Raw genomic sequence first — 17807 nt, 5'->3', positions numbered from 1 at the left:
AACCATGGAATAACCACCAGCAATGGTTAGTGTGGTGGGACAGGGGGGCAATAAATGGCTCTTACAGTGATCATGAAGACCTCTTGAACATATTGGTGGTAGAGTCTGGGTCAGCACTATGCAAGCATATAGTTGCTAACTGGAAAGGCACCCCCAGTGTAGACATCACCTCTGACATCATCACATCACACTGGGTGCTGCTGACTAGATACTAGCAGCTGTTTGCATGATGTTGATCCAGCCCCCTTGCCTCCACAGCTGCTTTGGGATGCTAGTAGGTAAGAGCATGGGCCCCTCCTTTACCTGGACTGTTTGCTCAGTGATGCTTGTGGCTGATTCTGTGCCACCTGCCCCACCTCTCGGTACATAATCACCTCACACAGGAAAGTGTATGTTTGACAACTCTACTAAAAATAATGGGGCGGCATAGGCAGTATGGATTAATCTCAGCCAATGCCTCCAGTTGGATAGCTGCTAAGCCTGTGAATCCACGGTAACATAATATGTCAACAAGGACTTTCTTCTATTTCATCCGGAGGAGAGTCTGCATGATAGTTAAGCCAACATTATCCAAGCTGGATTTAACAGCATAGGTTCCATTCCAACACAGACCCAAACATGCTAAAGTCTGTGTTGGATTGTAGCCAAAGTATACAACTAGTCACGGCTTGCTACGGGTGCATAGTATTCAATGGTGGCCCAACTATTATTGTAAGTTGGTCAACCATAACTTATTCTATGCGGAGTTTTTATTTATTGTGAGTGATTTGCTTTAAACTCCTCACATGAAAGCAACTGTTGAAAGATCAAGACATTTGAGTAGGAATATTCATAATACACAAATGTTGTTTTGCTTGACGATCCAGCCAAATGTTATTCGCTGCAACAACATTTAATAATTTGAAGAATGCTGAGTGAACCAAATTATGGCGTAAGATGCTTTGTATTTTCCTAGCTGCTTGCATTTTGTCAAGTCTAAAGATGTTATTTTTCCCCACTCTGAAATGCTGCACACATTATTTTTGATAGCTTGCCAGGTTCAAAAGCCAAAACACTCCTCACCTATGGAAAGCAAAATCAAAATAACCAATGAAAAGGACTGATTATCAGACATGAGTTACTATGAGAGAATGGAACACCTGCACCGGGTCTGCAAAAAGCACATGGAATTTTCCAGCAATGCAGCTGTCCAACAAAATCAAAAGGCAAGAAAGTGTCAGCAAGTTTAAAAACTGTAACTGTGTTAAACAGGTAATGGACAGTATGAATATCCCTTAAAACAACACTGTGGGGCAGAAGAATGAGTTCATGATGTCATGTCTCTACCCTTCTAGTTCCCACAAAGTTATGTTTTCAGCAGGGCGATCATGTGTTTGCTTACCTGGGAGGAAACCTCATTGTGGTAATTTTGTTCATTTATGCATACTATTTTGTGCACACTTTATTCAAATATATGCATTTTGTACACATTCTTTGGCAATTTTTTGAGCATTGCAAATTTTGAAGGATGGCTGTGTTTCTGTGTGTGTATTATTTCAGACAGTGTGAATGAGGTAGGTTTGGCTTTAAGCATGAGCTGAATCAAATTTCTCCCCATCCTTAGGTGTGACTATAGTAGCACCTCTCTAATGCATAAATCATATGTACAAACGTGCACACTTGTCAGCTTCCTTGCACAATTGCATCTTATAAAATATAATGTTAAAATGCTTGACATCAACTATAAAACACATTCATTCTCTCTCCCCTCCCCTCCCTCTGAGAGTAATTCAGGAAGGGGAGATACTGCAGAAGTCAAGAGTGGGACTTGGGGATAGCACACCTTAAAATAAGCCACTCTTGGGTGCTTAGAACCCCTTCATATATCACATGGTAATATTTTCTAATTGTATTACCTCGTGTTAGGTTTCAGGTTTTCTATAGTAGAATGAGTTTGATTTGTCGTTATAACAGTCTTGTCCTTTCCTGCAGGGCTTCCATTTTCAGTCGATACAACTGTATATTCTGAAATGATGAAGAAGATTTGTGTTCTGTTATCCTGTCAGTTTCATTTGTTTCCTTTGATTTCCTGGAGTGATTCAGAAACAGTAATAGAACAAAGCAAACAACATTCTGAATGTACAAATTGCCAACCCAGAAGAGGGAGAGAAAATGAGAGCTTGTGTAGGAAACTCAATGACTTGACTTTTGGGAGAAAGAGAAATGTGCATTATCTGGTGGTCTTTGTTGTTTCTGTTTATTTGAAAACTGAATACAAATTATCCAAAAAAACGACCAATCCTGACATTATATGCAAGGGGTGGAAAGCACAATCTAAAAGGCATTAGTTAGTGTACCAGCCAGATGAGTGGGATAATAATAAAGGGAGTAGAGGGCGCTGTGGTCTAAGCCAATGAGCCTCTTGGGTTCACCAATTGGAAGGTGAGTAATAATAATAATAATAATAATAATAATAATAATAATAATAATACTATACATGTCATTCAGGAGCCTAAGTAACACCTCTAGTTTTTAGAACCAGACAAGAATAGCTGTGGGGGAAAGAGCAGATTCGTAAAGAAAGACTAGTAATATTGCTCAGACTCTAAACTTTAAGAGAACCAAAATCTAACCTGTAACAGTTTCATTTGGTGGTTTTTCCCAATCCAGTACGACAAAGGTTGGGCAGCCTTCGACAGTTACCACAGTGAGGTTGGTAGGAGGCTTTCGTGGAGGGCTAGTAGCTACCTCTGTGCTGTCCCCCTCTTCCGTTGGAAAGTATTGGAGCGTGTCTGTGATGGAGCATGGCACATCTTCTGGTTTCTTTATATACAACACACCTTCACCTAGAAAAATACCGTAGCATCTGTGTTAAGGTGCTTAAAAGAAATATCCAAGCAGCAAATGTGGTGGTAAAACTGTCAGAACTGCACTATTTCAGGTGGTAGGGTCCACAGTTGAATGCTTCTCAATAAAAAAACCCTGAAAGTAAGTTAACATGTCAGATCTCTCTGCTGATATCGATTTTTAAGGTTCTTGGTTGTTTTTTAATGTAGTCATGTAAGTGACCATCAGCTGCATGAAAAGTTAAGTAGAAGCCTGAGACCCTTGAAAGTTACTTACATGTAGGACAGTATCAGGTGTGAAAGCTAGCTTAACAAATCCAGGCTAAACTCTAAGACAGGTAGGACTGGGAGCATATGGCTTTCCTAAGGCCACTTAGGAAATTCATGGAAGAGCAAGGCTTGAATGGGAGACTTTCTGGTTCATATTCATTCTGGTACCTACTTCAACACAATATCAACTCATCTTTAGCTTATGAGTTTATATTGTGTTGAAGTAGGTACCAGAATGAATGTTCTGACTGAAAAAAGCCCTGCCTGCAACCATGCATTGGTTGCAAATCTTAGATGACCATCCATTCCAATAGGACAAGGCTTGGTTAGAGTAAATCCCCCGGTTGGGGCTGCAATGCTATCTTTTGACATGGCAATGTCCTCCTGGCTTTTAGTCAGCTGCAAACCTGCCTTTCCTAGCTTTTGCACATACGGGCTGGATAGTTCTCTGGGTAAATTAAATAATCTATGGGCTGTGAAAGTGTTCGGGAGAGGACTGTTATTATGACGACTATTTTATTATTAGGCTTTTCATTATGTTTTATCATTCTGTACAGTGATACCTCGAGTTAAGAACTTAATTCGTTCCGGAGGTCCGTTCTTAACCTGAAGCCGTTCTTAACCTGAGGTACCACTTTAGCTAATGGGGCCTCCCACTGCCGCTGCGCCTCCACTGTGCGATTTCTGTTCTCATCCTGAGGTAAAGTTCTTAACCTGAGGTACTATTTCTGGGTTAGCAGAGTCTGTAACCTGAAGCGTCTGTAACCTGAAGCGCCTCTAACCCGAGGTACCACCGTACTTACTCTACTTACGAATAACTCTACTTACGAATGGAGCTCCGTCCGCCATCTTGGATGCAGTTTAGATAGGATTTTTTCTACTTACAAATTTTTAGATAGGGTTGCTTCGACTTAGGAATTTTTTCTCCCAATGCATTCCTATGGGATTCAACTTACAATTTTTTTTTGACTTACGAATGTGCGTTCGGAACGCATTAAATTCGTAAGTAGAGGTACCACTGTAATGTGTTTTAATGTTGTACACTGCCCTGGGATCTTTTGATAAAAGGCTGTATACAAATTGAATAAGTCATCATCAAAAAGCTGCACACTAAACATCAGGAGCTGCAGGGATTAAGTTCGTGAGAGCGAGAATGATTAAAAGAGCTTTTAATTTAGGAACTTGGATGATGAGCAAAAATAATTAATATGGTTAAATATCATTTTCACAATCTCACATTACTGCAGCTATTTTAGACATACCTGTGAACCTTCGTTTGCCGGAAGCATCAGTCTCTGATGTAGGCTGTGAATTGAACAAAGTTCTATTACCTAAGGAGAGGAAAACCACAACACAATTTTAATAAAAGCACTTATTTGTAATGTTGAAACGGCACCTCATATTTCATCTCTCATTTTAACTTTCAATCCACTCCTTAGTGCATGCTTGGAATCATGTTCACTTTCTATTAGGAGTGAGCTGAATTTGGCTGTGGTGGAAAATAAAAGCCTCTTTGCACTGCCAAAGCAAAGATAATCATAAAATAAATGGCTGAGCTCATTATTGCTGTTGGAGTCACTTCATGCATAATATACAAAACCCTCTCTGAAATTCTAAAAAAAGATTCTTTTATGTTTTGCTGATGCTCCAGTCCTTAGGGAGGCACATGGGTCTTGTATTTAGCAACACTTTTAAAAAGGTGGAAGGGAAACCTGAGCCAATTCCCCTTTCCATAGCATGCCATGTTCTTTAATGCCCTGGAAGTTGAGTTGACCTCTGGGGCACCGCGGAGGAAAAGAATAGTTCCCATCTGGAACATATAATGTTTCTTTTTTGCTTTGCTTTGTTTTAATGATGCTGTAGGTTTCTTGTCATCCCATGAACCTTGGAGATCTCAGTCCATCAGACAACACTTTTCTGAGTGCCCCCTCTGTGTCCAGACTACAGTTTACAGCTGTAATATTTCCAAAAAACTAAGCATAAACTAGCATACACTGTTGTGTCTACAGTACTGAGGTTTCCTCCATCTCACTTGCTCATTCTGCAGTCTTTCAACCATGTAATAACTCTTGCTATCTGCAGTATTACTATGTAGGATTCGATAGTTTGGTGCAAGATGTGTGAGCTATAACTCCAATGCATATATTATACCCTCCGATATTTCTCGGATGAAAATAGGGATGTCCCATTCCATAATGATAATTTTATTATTTATACCCCACACATCTGACTGGGTTGTCTCAACAACTCTGGGCAGCTTCCAACATATATATATAAACATGATAAAACATTACACATTAAAAAAACTTCCCTGTACAGGATTGCCTTCAGACAGCTTGGGAATTGGATAACTCCATACCCTCCAACATTTCTACGATGAAAATAGGGACATCCTAAGGGATGCGGGTGGTGCTGTGGTCTAAACCACAGAGCCTAGGGCTTGCCGATCAGAAGCTTGGCGGTTTGAATCCCTGTGATGGGGTGAGCTCCTGTTGTTCGGTCCCAGCTCCTGCCCACCTAGCAGTTCGAAAGCATGTCAAGTGCAAGTAGATGAATAGGTACCACTCTGGCGGGAAGGTAGACGGCGTTTCCGTGCGCTGCTCTGGTTCGCCAGAAGTGGATTAGTCATGCTGGCCACATGACCTGGAAGCTGTCTGCGGACAAACGCCGGCTCCCTCAGCCTATAGAGCAAGATGAGCGCCGCAACCCCAGAGTTGTCCGCAACTGGACAACTGGTACCTTTTCCTTTACCTTTAAAGCCTAGCAGGTGATCCTAGGGCTTTGGTCCACTTTGCACTAGAATTCAATGGCCTCTGGCTCTCTGTTTGTAAATGCTCTCCCCAGGGAGGCACCTTCATTATACACCTTTAGGTGCCAAGCCAAAACATTCTCCATCAACCAGGCCTTTGCCTGATTAACACACCATACCTTTCTAAATGTGTTTAAAGGGGGGCATTGTTTTGTTTTGTTCTTTTTATTATGTATTTTGTATGCAATATATTATGTATTTTGTATTATACAGATGACGGGCTGCAAACAAATTTAAACCAGAATCACAACAGCAACCTACAAATGTACAACTAAAATTCTTACTATAATCTGGAGATGATGCTGCTGTAGGGGTTTTTTTATGTGAGCTTGTTTTCCCATGAGCTGCCGGCCCTGTAGGCTTTGCTGTGGAAGATGAAGAGGCTCGTGGCATCAAGACATTTCCTATTGGAAAATAAAAACAAATATGAATGCCCACTTAGAATTAATGTAGCATTGATTCTAAATAAAACATTTCATAGCCCACTGAAGAAATTCAACGTTTTAAGTAATCTTCTTGCTTGATTCTAGAGATGTACAAGCAGATACGAATTCTTACGTGAGCTTCAAGTGATGAAGTGATTTAGATAGAAATTTACATTTTTATTGCATATCTATGCAACTTTCTGTTGTTTTTCCCTTGGTTCATTTGTGCCATGCTCTATGTGTTGAAAGGGATAAATGGATAAACAAAGGTAGACTGGATCAGGCTCAGCTAAGAGAGGGAGAGGGACAGAGAAAGAGAGAGATCCAGACATGTATTAAAGTTTATTCAAAGCACGTTTTACCCTCAAAGAATCCTGGGAACTGTAGTTTATTAAGGGTGCTAGAAATAGTAGTTTTGTGAGGGTGAAGCTACAGTTTCCAGAACTTTGGGGAGGAAGACATGTGCTTAAATTATGAATCGAATAGGCTTTAAGTGTATAGTGTGGGTCTGCCCACAGACATAAATTAACATAAACACAGGCATAAATGCTGTCTATCTATGCTTAATAGCTTTCAGTGGAATGTTCATACTTGATGTACATCTCCATCCACATTCTGGGAGAATGAGAAAAAAATTAAAATACCTTTTGAAAATCCCTAACTGGCTTCCTTTCTTCTCTTCAATTCAGACAAACTCCTTCCAAGGCCCCCTTCACATATGCTATAGTTGTGAAGGCGCCATTCAGATTCTCTACTGCACACATGGTTAGTTCTCTGCAATGTTCATAGAAGAAACTAAGAAAGCCCCAGCGCATTTAGAACTCCATGCATACGCCGGAACCACTAAATGCAGTCAATTCATCTTCATGTGAACACTGAATTATGTTCTATGGTAATATCCCAGGGGTGTGTGTGTGTGTCACAAACACATGGACAAGGTTGATCATGTAAATCTTCTGACTTAATTGCTACTGTTCCAGGAAACAATCCAGATGCTTGTACTATAGTATGCAATGGAACATCAACATAGAAAACCAGCTCCTTTCCTTTCTTGGGATAACTGGGGCTTATAATCAAGACTGGGACTTTTAATCATTCCCAGGATAGCTGTAAAAACATTATCATAGTTCAAAATGAATGCAAAAGAAGAATCCTTCTTGTCTGGATACCTCTGGCACATTCTGTAATTGTAACTGATTCAACACTGAGAAAAACAGAGTTTGTTAGAAACAAATTACAAAAGCCTCATGAGATGTAAGCAAGTGTTTGAGCATATGAAAAAAGCAAGATTTCTAGATTATGCTCACGGTCAAAAACATTTATTTGCCCAGGTATTTGGCTTGACTGAATTGTTGCTGTTGGAGATGAGCCCAGCCCTTTCTGGACTTGCCAATTTGTTGTTTGTTTCAACAACATTTTTAGAAGGTTATATCAATTTATAATGTAGATTTATGCATGGTGTTTAATATATTGCACCTTGCCTTGAAGCTGAATTTAGTGAAGAGTGGCCTAGAAGTGCCTAAAATAATATAATGTATGTATGTATGTATGTATGTATGTATGTATGTATGTATGTTTGTAGAGCAACTGCCTCATGAGACAACATACCTGAACCTCCAGGTTTACCGGTCACCGTGTTTGGTGGCAGAGGTTTTCTTCGCATTGGTGTAGGCTTGGCAGGAGCTAAGGGAGGTCGCGGAGAGTCCGGTGGTGTAGCTACTGTATAACGTTACAAGACACCACTGTTAACGGAGGAACCGCACACCAGGTAATCAGAAAGAGAAAAATGGCTAATAGCTACACTTCTCAAGCAAAATTTTAAGGCATGAGCTTCAGCGATAAGAACTGCAAAAGAACACAAAACACAAGACAGGGAGTAGCTGAAAGGAGTTATTTTGAGCTTGTACATTTTTTGCATGAAAATATGCATGCCTCCAGCACCAGACCAAAACAACAGCACAGCAAGGCAGCTAAGCTAGTTCATAAAAATGTATGCCTCTTGTTCAGGTGAGAACCCTTCTTTCATGACCTTACATTGATAGAAAACAGAATCAAGTGGCGTTGACAAGTCAGTTGGGTCAAGGTGAGCACAGCACCCATTGATTTCTTGCAATAAGGCTATTGCCACTGATGCAAAAATATGGGATTTGGGCACTAATATAACACTGGTCTTGGTCAAAGGAATAGAATAAGACATCCCTGATCTCTCCTAAAACTACAGGGGGAAACAGTAGAGCAGAACCCACAGCTCTTCCCACATTAGATGATGGCCCTAGTGGGAGAGCGCTGATCTTCAGAAACCCACTGTAAATTCATGAGAACCATTGAACTGTAGAGTTGGAAGGGATCCTGCCAAAAGCATTTGACCCATCCTTGTGTTGGCCGGTGAGGGGCGAAAGGCTCAACACACAGCTCTTTAAAAGTAAGTTGCCCCCTGCTAACGCAACATATATTTCTAGGTTTGGAATGTAAGGGCTTTCTAGATACAATGCAGGTGGACTGTATAATATTAGCTGGATATATTCTGATTTCAGAACTATTATAATGGATACCACAAAAAGTCAGTGGGTGGATAATTTAATTCCGTGTGTTTCAAATTGTTCAGTCAATTGTTCAGGTGCCTATCTGTTAAATGCTGCAATTGTTATTTTATTTAACTTGGTGTCAAGACTGCAGTAACCAGCCCTTTTACGTTGATGTAAATTAAACCTCACTGTCCTTTACAGGGTTAAAAGCATTGTGTAGCTTATAATCTTATATTTTTAAAGCTTTTCTTTCCATGCATTCTTTCCAAGATTTAATTAATGCTAGATAGAATTCGAAGGGAGAAGCTTTCAAAAACATCAGTATAACAAGCTCATGCATAGCTTCAGAGAGGTTGTAGTATGTGAATTGAAGGCCAGCAAACAGAGATGCCAAAGCAGCACTGAGTAGTATGGACTTCTGTGATGAATGCAAATTATTATCATGTATACATTCTTTTCGACAGGAGCACACACATTCCCAAGATGACTATCAATCACCCCTCTAAATAGAAAGTAATTTAAACTTCAGTTGTATGCACACTTACTGGAAAGCAAGTTCCATCGGGACTCAGTGGGGTTTGCTTTCAGGTTATCAAGTTTAAGACTGGGCGGTTAATTTATTAACTGAATTTTTCTACTTGTTAAAAGTGCCTTCAATGCTAAAAACAGTGAGCAGCATTCCATTTGTGGAATGGGGATTCCCTGCCTCCTCATTTCCTCTGCTGCTCCTGGCATCTCTTAGAACAGGCATAGGCAAACTCCGACCCTCCAGATGTTTTGAGACTACAATCCCCATCATCCCTGACCACTGGTCCTGTTAGCCAGGGATGATGGGAGTTGTAGTTCCAAAACATCTGGAGGGCTGAGTTTGCCTATGCCTTTCTTAGAAAGCAGCTCCTACGGACTGGACATGAACACATCTGTCAGTTCCAGTTGCTCTCATTCTCTCACTCTTCCGTTCTTCATCAGTTTGTGAATTTTAAAATAAAAATAAAATAAAAAAGTATCACTTTTGGAAGCAATTTCCCCTAATTTAATGTATTTCATGTCATTTTTCTTTGTGGAATGCTCTCTCCAGGGAGGTTTGTCTGGCGCCTTCATTATATATCTTTAGGTGCCAGGCAAAAATGTTCCTCTTCAACCAGGCCTTTTAAATAAAATACAGCCTTTAAAATATGTTTGTGGGAGGGGTGGTTATTGTTTTGCTGTTTTCACCTTGTATTTCAATCTTGTGAACAGCCCTGAGATCCTATAATGAAGGGCAGTACGCAAGTCAAATAAATAAATAAATAAATAAATAAAATTAAATACTGTATTTTCCCATGTATAAGACTATACTTCTCCCCAAATTTCTTAAGTTTAAAATTGGAGGTCGTCTTATACACAGAATGTTGCAATTAATTATTTCTTAATTTGGGGCTCAAAAAATAGGGGTCATCTTATACATGGGGGCATCTTATACACGAAAAAATATGGTACTCACTAGCGTATCCATTTCTATGCACTTTCCCTCAATATACCAATTTTTGTACAACTATGCTGGCTGGTTAGCCATAATAACAAACATTAATTCATTTTTGTAGATATTACCGTAATTGGTTGCAGAACCACATCAGAAATTTCAGAAAAGTGCAAAATTCAAAGGATTGCAGTATTTTGATTGGCATATTATTTTGGAACCTGTGGAGGCAGGTTCACATTAAGATCCTAAACAAACCAAATTGTCTTTTCCACCCCTACTGGGGATTGGAGGAACCTCTGACAAAACCTGGGCGACAGGAACAATAAAAATGGCCAGGAACCTGAGATTGCCTGTTACACAAGCAAAAGTGCCCTCCATTTGCTTAAGTTCTCAAATAAATCCATGCCAAAATGCATTTTTACATCATTGGAAATGTATCATTTAAATATGCTAAATGCCCAGTATAATGTGTAAGATAACAGTGACACTTCAGGCTTTGTAGACAGAGACTTTTTATTAATTCATCCATGGAACAGTTACAACAGGCACACCCAAATTCGGCCCTCCAGATGTTTTGGACTACAATTCCCATCATCCCTGACCACTGTTCCTCTTAGCTAGGGATCATGGGAGTTGTAGGCCAAAACATCTGGAGGGCCGCAGTTTGGGGATGCCTGAGTTACAGCATATTTCATTTTCTTGTCCTGTGCTCTTTTCATGGAGTGACTGGACAAAGTGTGTTTATGTCCTTTTCTAGTATTGGGTCTCCAGTTAAAAATTTAGCAGGAATATCTATCTGTATGCACTTTGATTTGTAACCCATTCCCTCCTGAAGGCCTCAGTGGAATAACAAGGGTGATAATCCAATGCAGTCAACTTTAGGACCTAGATACTCTTCTCAGCTAATGAATGCCAGTGGGAAAGAGGACAAGTGACATTTTTTTTTAAAAAAAAATGCTTTTAATATATAATGGTTTAAATTTAAATGGGAAATTATTTCCAGTCAATATCGCAGGGCATAGAATTTACTTACCAGGGTCTGGGTTTTTCCTTGCGACTGAGGAATGTACTGATGTGTTTGAACCCGTACTAGAGCTTGTACTAAGAAGCCTAACAGCATCCTGGTCTATTAGTTTGTCGCCTGTGAAATAACATTAAAAAATGGATATGTCATATTGCACATGTTCAAAGAAACGTAAGGGATTTCCTCCAGACATCTGGTGAAATGTCCAAGGTCAGTGGATCTGGTCAATAATCCAGTGACCATACTATACATTCATTACTGCAAATCCATAATTTTAATAATTCAAGAGGTGGGTGAAGGACTTTTCACAATTTCTACATTTGGCCTTCACTGTTAAACCCTCACATGAAAATCCAGATTACAGTATAGGAAATATTTAACTCAGTTATAGAAATTGTCCAGATGAAATATTGGGGAAAAGTAATTCAAACACATGGCTTATCACTATTTTAATACCCTTTATGAATATTAGAGATTTCTGTATGGTCCTTACAAGAGTTGATTAAGGCTGTACCGTGTATGAATAGCTGACTTCCTCCAAAGTCCATGAAAATAAAATTGTCATGTTCCCTACATTTATGGATTTGTCTCCTATTGGTCTACCACAGGGGTCCCCAAGCTTACCTCGCCGAGGGCCAGTGCCACCATCACCAATCGCACTGTGGCCTGGAACGCACGGGAGCGTGTGCCCATACACGTGCGCACACACAATTTCCGGCGCACTTCCAGGTTGCCGGAACACCGGAAATCGGTTGTGCACATGCACATGGGCCTCCTCCGGCCCGGAAGTGTGCTGGAAATGACGCTTGCACATGCGCGCAAGCTATTTCTGACGCTCCCAGCGACCTGGGAGTGGGCAGCCGCACCACGCCAGTAAGAGCGGGCAGTGGCAGCGGGTGGCAGGGGTTGCCAGGGGCCGCATAAATGAGTCTCGCAGGCCGCATCAGGCCCCCGGGCCTTAGTTTGGGGAACCCTGGTCTACCACTTAATAACCACATTGCTTCTGAATGAGCCAATTCTTTGATGCCTCAACCAATATAAGCAGCGTCATACAATTGCATATTTGATTGGTTGTTTGGAAAATGTTTTGTGGTAAAATACTCCTTGAATTGGCAAAGGGTTATTAATAAATGGCAGCAGTACATTAAAAGTCTACATGAAGGTCACTACCCAAATTGTTAAGCAGAAAAAGTTACTACATTTCAGAGACTGGAATAATTTACCGAACACAGTTTGAAAGAAACAGTAAAACTCAAACTTGACCTACATAACTCAGATTATCTTTATTACTGTAGTTCACCATATAATGTGCAGAATCCAATGTTGTGCATGGAGTTTTCCACTTGCACAGTAGAACTTCTTCTTTCCTCCCCTCCCCACTTATCACCAGCCCTGCACATCCTCAGAATCTGCTCCTGACGGTCCTCCACTCAAGTAGATTTAGGGAGCCCACAGGGGACTATAGTGGGGATCAGGATCAATACATTCCATCGTCCAGTTCAATCCAAAACAATTCACTTGGAGATAATGGCTACACCTCCATAACCCTAAACACATCGTTTCAAAATAATTTAAATCAAACTTCCTCTCAGGTTTAGGATTCCAGCTAATACACTACCCTTTTAGCTGCAGAGACACCATGCAAATATTAATTATATCATCTTTCTACCTTCCTTTTCAGCAGTTTTGTAGGCAGTTCAATATGAAAGCCCAGACAGGGCTACAAACAAAAATATGCAAAACACAATGGAATCCTAAGGATGTTTACTCTGAAGTAAATTCCATTGAATTCAGTGGAGCTTAGTCCCAGGTAGAACTGAGGTGCTAAATGTCTTTCAAAAGAAATGAAATATGTAACTGATAAATAATTTGTTGCTCATCATGGGCACAAACAATATTTATATTAAAAACTTAACAATAATAACCATTATAATGAAAACCTCTATTACCTATTGGTACTTTACCCCACGTCAGGCCTCCAGGTGTTCTTGTTCTGCCAGGGGCTGGTGTTGTTCTCCCAACAACTGAAAAGAAATTGCAAAGAAAAGTAAAATCAACAGAAGGCAATGAAAAATTTCTTTCCACTGCCGACTATTTCTTGGCAGAGAAGGGAGTTGAGGTTATGGTTTTATGGCTGTTCGTTTCCCTGTTTTTGTAAAAATCTGAAAATGTAAAAATTAAATTCATCAGAAAATATCAGATCATACATGTCTATTATTCCACGAACTTTGCTTCTCAAAAGATTACTAACAATGCAAATACAGATAACTGCAAATACAAGTTCTTTCCAGGGCACATTTTACTTGAAGTATCTGGGTTAAATGTATATTAAATCAATAATGATGTATGGATTAAATTATGTATTTTCATATTGAATTAAATTGCCATTGGAGACCCTCCAAAAATTGAACTAGAACTGTAAATGAGATCAGCCCCAATATCTGGACTATCTCAGAATATGCAGGTTAGAATTGCAAAACAATGCTTCAGTCTTTTGTAGCGATTAACATCTAAGCCAAGTCAAAGTAATAAAAGAAGTAATACTATCCTAATACAACAATTAATAAAGTAAACAGCCAGAACTGGAATCTTACTCTATGGGAAAAGGCTGCAAAAAGCTTTTTCGGAAATAAACTTTAACATGTGCTTCCCTCAAAATGTTGGAAACAAAATTGCTTGTATGTGCAAGACCAGATCCCTCACTGCTTGGAGATTGGGCTGTGAGTAACAATACAGATCTGCAAGCATTTGACTAACTTTTTTAAAAATCCAAAAAGCAATATATTACCGGGTCTGGTCTGTGACTTATCAGTCATCTTCGGTTTTGCAGTAGTGAAATATACTTTACGTGGTGCTGTTAAAAGGAAAACAAAACTAGTTTAATTTCTAAGGATATGATGTACAGTAAAGATAACATGCAGTTTAAGAGATGATCCAGATACTGTAACAAAAAGAAAAATAGGAATCTGTTATGTTAAAAAAAATTCTGGCAGTATCTAAAATCTGTTTTAGAGGATTATGCAAGCTTACAAAGCATTTATATAACCAAATCCACAATTTCTGCTATTTCAGCAATTATCCCAACATTTGACATTTGGTTTTTTAAAAAGCAAAACAAAACAAAACCTCAGGTCTTATCTCAAGCCATCACTCACCCTACCAAGATGAATTCAGTGGTCTTTATCATAATTTTATAAGATACATAAATGTTGGTACTATAATGTAGCAGCTAAGGTATAGGTAAAATAATTCAAACCCCAATTTGGGAGCACTTAGATCCACAGCCAAAACTGAAACCCATAGAAGGGTTTGTTTGTTTTCATTTTTATTGCCAGCAATGGCTTTGCCCACTTTTATTTTATTGTCAGCATGCAGCCCCTAACAGATTATCTTTGAGGCCCCAAATTTGGGGGATGCAGCCTTCAGTAGAAAAATAGTTGCCACTCCTCTCCTAACCTGTGAGCTTGCTCTGAAAAGATTGAGCATGTTGATGGAGGAAGAAGAGGGAAGAGTTGTCTCTGTTACAATCAAATGTTTAAAAAGTAGTTTTTGGAAGGTTAAAATGTGTATATTATTATAATACGATGAATGGGAAATATATCCAGGAGCTGGAAACATTCAAAATACTGAATTAATTCAAATGAAACAGCATCGTATAAACAAGATTACCAGTTTTCAAATGTGGACTTTCAGTTGCTGTTACACCTCTGTAGGGCTTGGATGAGGCTAAAAAGAAAACATTTGAATTAGTGTACACGGTGTCTTCTTTAAATGGAATGCTATGGATTTCAAACAAAAAGTAGACCCTTTTCCAAAGCAGCGCAGAAATTAAAATGCTTGTTGCTGGAAATCTGGTAGGAAGGCATTATTTATTTTTATTCATTTAACAACACATTTATACTGCTTGATTGTAAGAAAACCTTTGAGCCGTTTACAAAGTCATGCATTCATACATGATGGGAATTTTGAGACCAGGAGAAAATTCAGCATTAACAGACTGGGGCTGAGAAGCAGAATGATGAGGTAGTGTTTTGATGACAATCAAGGCTAATGCATGAGGTTGTTGTTTCTGAATGGAACAGCAAAGAAGCTGGCCTGGAAGCAATTTAAGACATAAATCAAGCAAGTTAACATTGTTGCTCGTGCCCCAACCCAGGCATAAACCTGTAGGAAAGGTAAGGAAATAATTTCAGCAAAGGAAAAAAATAAAATAAAATGAATATTACCCAAAGTATCTTTGGAGCCATCGAAAACATGAATGTGGAGGTTAATTGACCCCAGGTCCGTTGTAATTGGTGCTACAGAGAACAACATAGGATTGCCAACTGAGGTTAGGGCATAGTTTGTCTGAGTCACACATGAAATGAGAACAAGCATGACATTTTCTTTATTTTGTTTTAGAATAATAAGACACAATATGTTATTTTCTTGCAGGAGACACATATTACAAAGTAACATTTGAGATTTTTATCGAGTCTGAAATTAGGTACATTGTATGCCTCCTGGGCAGATACTAAGACTAAAGAAGTAGCTATTTATCTCAAGCCTACCTATGCCTCTCTGCCTGTGGGTGGCGCTGTGGTCTAAACCACTGAGCCTAGGGCTTGCAGATCAGAAGGTCAGCAGTTCGAATCCCTGGGACGGGGTGAGCTCCCGTTGTTCTGTCCCAGCTCCTGCCAACCTAGCAGTTCGAAAGCACGTCAAAGTGCAAGTAGATAAATATGTACTGCTCCGGCGGGAAGGTAAACAGCATTTCCGTGCGCTGCTCTGGTTCACCAGAAGCGGCTTAGTCATGCTGGCCACATGACCCGGGAAAACTGTCTGAGGACAAACGCCGGCTTCCTCAGCCAGTAAAGCAAGATGAGCGCTGCAACCCCAGAGTCGTTCGCGACTGGACTTAACTGTCCAGGGGTCCTTTACCTTAAAAAAAAGTTTCTCTGCCCACCTCCCCAATCCCCATTGGCTGCCTGTGGAGTGATGCCAATGCCATTCTGCTGGCACTGCACTCTCCTTTCTGCTTGCTGAATGTGCAGGCATGTAGAAGTGCCACCAGTGGGATCTCTGCCAAGGGCAGTCAGTAGAGAGCTCCAAAATGTGGCTTTCAGGGGTGAACTGATCCAGCCTGGGATCTGTTGGTCCCTGTGCCAGCCCCTGTGCCAGCATCAGGCCCAATCCAGGCTGGTGTAGCAATCTGTCTGCCCCAACCTCCTATCCCAGCTACTCCATAAAGCCCCGCCATGCTAGAGGGAGGTGGGATCACACCCTGAATGTGTTTCTCTTAAAGAACCCAAATCAATATAAAAAGACGTAATTAATAACCCACTCCAATAAATAAAGAAGATAAAACATGAACTAATACTTGGGATACTGCTAAAACTTTAAAAAGATGATGTTATGTAAGTTCATATGTGGATTTGGCCAGCTGCAAAGTTTTAAAAAGTCACGTTATCTCATGTGGGCTCCTTCTTCTTGTCTCCTCTCATGGAAGGAGACAACACAAGAATCCAATTGCTCCTTTGCTACTCTGTCAGTATTTCCCAAGGAGCGAGGCAGAGAGAGGGAAGGCCAGCCCTCTCCCTACCTCTGTTTTTTGACATTACTACTTATTGAACAGAAAACAAACACAGCAATGGATACTGAAGCAACATATACAATGATATAACTGAAATTTCCATCTGTTTTGGATTCTAGGAGCAGACCAGTGGGCAGACTTACATCTAGTTTTTGGGGGGTTGTTGTTGTTTTAATTCAGCTTTCAGTCTATTTCTACAACAATTCACAATATATTGAAAAAAGATGCGACTAATATACTCCCACGATATCACATGTGCTAAGTCTAAAAGCACGATGACACCATTTTCAAAGTCTGCTAAAATCCTACCTATCCTGAATGTTACAAAGAATGCAATTACCAGGTTTTGTCTGGGGTACTTCTGGTTTGCCAGATGTTTTGGGTTTAGGAGGAATAAACCGTGTTTCTTTTGGAGCTGCAAAAAAGGAGTAGGATTGTTATTATAGTCTTTAGAATTCAGATTCATGCCATGTTTAGCTCAAGTGAGAGTACATGCCTTAAAAGCATTAAGCAAAAAACAACAACGATTCCATGTGTTTCTGACAGCTGATGAAAAAAGACTTTGAAAATTAGAAGAGTGTGACGATATAAAGTGTGATACAAAATAAATGATACTGAAGAATGGTCAAGCTCTGTAGAAAGCAATATTGCAGGTCTGAAAGACAGAAAACAGGATGTCCACAGCAGCGGTGTATTGGAGCAAGAACATGAGGTAATGCAGCTCTGGAACATTTTTTTTTCACAACAGGCGTGATGATGCCATCTGTTGGGGTGGTATTTGCTATTGGTGTAAGCTTTGGGGTTGGACAACACAAGAAGAGCACTGTATAATCAACCCAAAGGCCCATCTAGTCCAGCATCCTGTTCCCACAGTGGCCAACCTATGGGATGTCTA

The 17807-nt window shown here is 40.0% G+C and overlaps 1 protein-coding gene across 38 annotated transcripts in view; it reads right to left on the bottom strand.

Moving 5' to 3' along the window:
- ABI3BP (ABI family member 3 binding protein) overlaps positions 1–17807 on the bottom strand; it is a 137589-nt gene that overhangs the window by 10942 nt on the left and 108840 nt on the right. For 28 of the 38 annotated variants that reach the window (XM_088668137.1, XM_088668146.1, XM_088668147.1 and 25 more), the window contains 11 exons: positions 17253–17327; positions 15567–15638; positions 15010–15066; positions 14129–14194; positions 13290–13364; positions 11350–11457; positions 7938–8048; positions 6189–6311; positions 4358–4426; positions 2613–2825; positions 1896–2004 (listed from right to left, as the gene is read on the bottom strand). In XM_088668137.1, the coding sequence (XP_088524263.1) occupies positions 1896–2004; positions 2613–2825; positions 4358–4426; positions 6189–6311; positions 7938–8048; positions 11350–11457; positions 13290–13364; positions 14129–14194; positions 15010–15066; positions 15567–15638; positions 17253–17327 (1078 nt within the window). The remainder of the gene's footprint in view (positions 1–1895; positions 2005–2612; positions 2826–4357; positions 4427–6188; positions 6312–7937; positions 8049–11349; positions 11458–13289; positions 13365–14128; positions 14195–15009; positions 15067–15566; positions 15639–17252; positions 17328–17807) is intronic. The other 10 variants (XM_035114435.3, XM_035114436.3, XM_060273718.2 and 7 more) reach the window with 4 other exon arrangements.

This window comes from Zootoca vivipara, chromosome 4 (assembly GCF_965207765.1).
Source record: "Zootoca vivipara chromosome 4, rZooViv2.hap1.1, whole genome shotgun sequence".
NCBI lineage: Eukaryota > Metazoa > Chordata > Lepidosauria > Squamata > Lacertidae > Zootoca > Zootoca vivipara.
The sequence above is the reverse complement of the archived record's forward strand: the minus strand, read 5'-3'. Positions and strand labels throughout refer to the sequence as shown.